The 2,770-nt window shown below is 32.6% G+C and overlaps 1 protein-coding gene across 1 annotated transcript; it reads left to right on the top strand.

Annotated features, from left to right (window-relative positions):
- Positions 1 to 219: 219 nt before the first annotated feature.
- On the top strand, positions 220 to 1,648 carry LOC111884193 (protein TORNADO 2). Its single transcript, XM_023880515.3, has 2 exons — positions 220 to 855; positions 1,193 to 1,648. Exons 1-2 carry the CDS (start codon positions 358 to 360, stop codon positions 1,502 to 1,504), a joined length of 810 nt encoding a protein of 269 aa, XP_023736283.1. The 5' UTR covers positions 220 to 357; the 3' UTR covers positions 1,505 to 1,648.
- The last annotated feature ends 1,122 nt before the right edge of the window (positions 1,649 to 2,770 follow it).

The raw sequence follows: 2,770 nt of genomic DNA, 5'->3' as shown, positions 1-2,770 counted from the left end.
CAAAATATGATCTTCAAAACCAAATTTTACATTTATTATATTTCATTTTCCTGTATATGATATTTTTGTCCACTTGCTAGTTGATATCAGGGGTCATATGGTAATTTGATACCATCCTGCCAACTACCAATTTTTCAAACCCAATCAACGTATTTTCTTCACTTTTTTCAAAAGTGGAATTAAAGTCATGAGAAACCGTGTCAAAAGGTCAAGAACCCTTTTCAAACATAACCCGTTAATTCATCGCTTTTGTACCTTTCATTCATTCAAGGTAAAGAACCAAAAAAAAAAAAAGAAGTTTGTCATCCAAAACCTCCAAAACAAACCATTTGATAGTTTTAACCATCTTCATCAAACATGGCTATGAGCAACAATGTCATCGGAGGCATTAACTTCATCGCCATGTTGCTCTCGATCCCAATCATAGGAGCCGGGATCTGGCTATCAACAGAGGCAGATAACACTTGTGTCCAGATCCTACAATGGCCTGTTATAATTTTAGGTATCTTGATCTTGGTTGTGGCCATAGCCGGCTTCATTGGAGGATTCTGGAGAATCTCATGGCTCCTCGTGATCTATCTCATTGCCATGCTTGTTCTCATCATCTTGCTCACATGTTTGGTGGTTTTCGTGTATATGGTAACCATCAGAGGTTCAGGTCATCCTGAGCCAAGCCGATCTTTCTTGGAATACAGGCTTGACGATTACTCAGGATTTCTCAAAAGAAGAGTTAGAAGCCATTACAAATGGGATAGGATTAGAACTTGTCTAAGTTCCACTACTTTATGTGCTGAACTGAACCAAACTTATCGCATGGCTCAGGATTTCTTCAATTCCCACCTTACTCCATTACAGGTTCTATGCTAACTCATATACTATGCTATTTTCTTTTCTTAATTAAAATAGTTTAAACATATATACTTTCATCGATCTTCTTCAGTTTTATCGTTTAAATCCTTTAAGTTTGTAACTAAAAGTAATATATATTTTTTTTCGAACATGAAACATGGTAGTGTGGTACATGTTTTCAGTATGTGCGTAAAAGGTAATCATGAGGATAGAGTAAGAGGCATGAAAATGGGATGGGAATAAGTGAGAAATGGTTTTCCTAAGAATATATAAGTGTGAAAAAGGTCTCATCAATAAGTTTTAACTTTTCTTTTTATCTTTTTATCTTTTTTCTTTTAAGCAGTCTGGATGTTGTAAGCCTCCAACACAATGTGGGTATACTTTTGTGAATCCGACATATTGGATAAGTCCCATCAATAATGCAGCTGATATGGATTGCTTGAACTGGAGCAACGAGCAGACAGGGCTTTGCTATGGTTGTGATTCATGCAAGGCAGGGTTGCTTGAGAATTTAAAGAAAGAATGGAGGAGAGCAAACATAATTTTGATCATAACCCTTGTGGCTTTGATATGTGTTTATGTGATTGGGTGTTGTGCTTTTAGGAATGCGAAAACAGAAGATCTCTTTCGCAAGTATAAGCAGGGTTACACGTAACTTATTAATCAAGACACCAAGGCTGAACTTAACTTGCGGAACATGGTGATGCATGTATTCTTAGTGCAATTTTATGATCGTATCGAGTGTGAATTACTATCTTTGAGGTTTGAATTTATTTAAGACGGGTTTGTTTTAATACAACTCTTTTTTATGCAAAGTAAAGTATAAAATGCAAAAACACACAACAAAAATTGTAAATAAAAATGATATCATAATATATATATATAGAGGTAGGTTTTATTGAAATTCCAAAAAAAATAAAGATTTTGAAATTCAACTCCAATTGTATATTTTTCATTTTCCACTCTAATATGTTAACGTACCGACACAGCGGAATAATTATATTAATAAATGATTTATGTAGAACTGTTCTTTCCTTTTTTCCCCACACCACAACCGCCACCAATACGACCATCACAACCACCTTGGCCACCAACCAATCCAGACTGTCACATCCGTCATCTCTACGACCACCACCTCTATCACCTCTGCCATCACCATCTCATCCGCCACCAATCATATATATATATATATATATATATATATATATATATATATATATATATATAGTTTTTAAAGTAAGGGTTGTTAAGTGGAACCTGCATCGAGCTTAGTGACTTAGTGACTTAATGTAGGTAAAAAGGAAAAATAAAAAGTGAAACAAGAAACTAAAAAGTAACGTGATTTGAGAAGGGCACCGAAAGTGTAATATATATATATATATATATATATATATATATATATATATATATATATATATATATATATATATATATATATATATATATATAGAGAGAGAGAGAGAGAGAGAGAGAGAGGTTCAATTGCGGATTGACATCTATCGTGGGGATGTACGGACAATGCTATTTTTTGATAATGAAAAAAAAAATTTGTTTGATAATGTGAAAACATTCAATCTTACAAAACTATTTTCATTATCACACATTCTCATTAATTAAACCGTCTTTAAGGTTATTATAGACTTTTTATTATTTTTATTCTATCAAAATGTTGTCCGAATTTTATTGATTCGTATTCTGTAAGAATGAAAATAAGTGAAAAACGATACATGAGAACAAAAATGAATAAGAATTACTTAGAATAGATGAAAATGACAATAGTTGTGTGATGTTGAACGCATTCACATTACTAAACAATATATTCTCTTACTAATTCTCATAGAATAACATTGTTCATACGTCCGCACAATAGTTGTACATCCACATTATAACCTAGCTATATATATATATATATATATATATA

The sequence above is a fragment of the Lactuca sativa genome, chromosome 3 (assembly GCF_002870075.4).
Source record: "Lactuca sativa cultivar Salinas chromosome 3, Lsat_Salinas_v11, whole genome shotgun sequence".
NCBI classification, from domain to species: domain Eukaryota; kingdom Viridiplantae; phylum Streptophyta; class Magnoliopsida; order Asterales; family Asteraceae; genus Lactuca; species Lactuca sativa.
The sequence above is the reverse complement of the archived record's forward strand: the minus strand, read 5'-3'. Positions and strand labels throughout refer to the sequence as shown.

Coding starts and splice junctions, on each gene's coding strand:
- LOC111884193 (XM_023880515.3), top strand. CDS start 358: ATGGCTATGAGCAACAATGTCATCGGAGGCATTAACTTCATCGCCATG. Junction 856..1,192: donor CCCACCTTACTCCATTACAG/GTTCTATGCTAA, acceptor TCTTTTAAGCAG/TCTGGATGTTGTAAGCCTCC.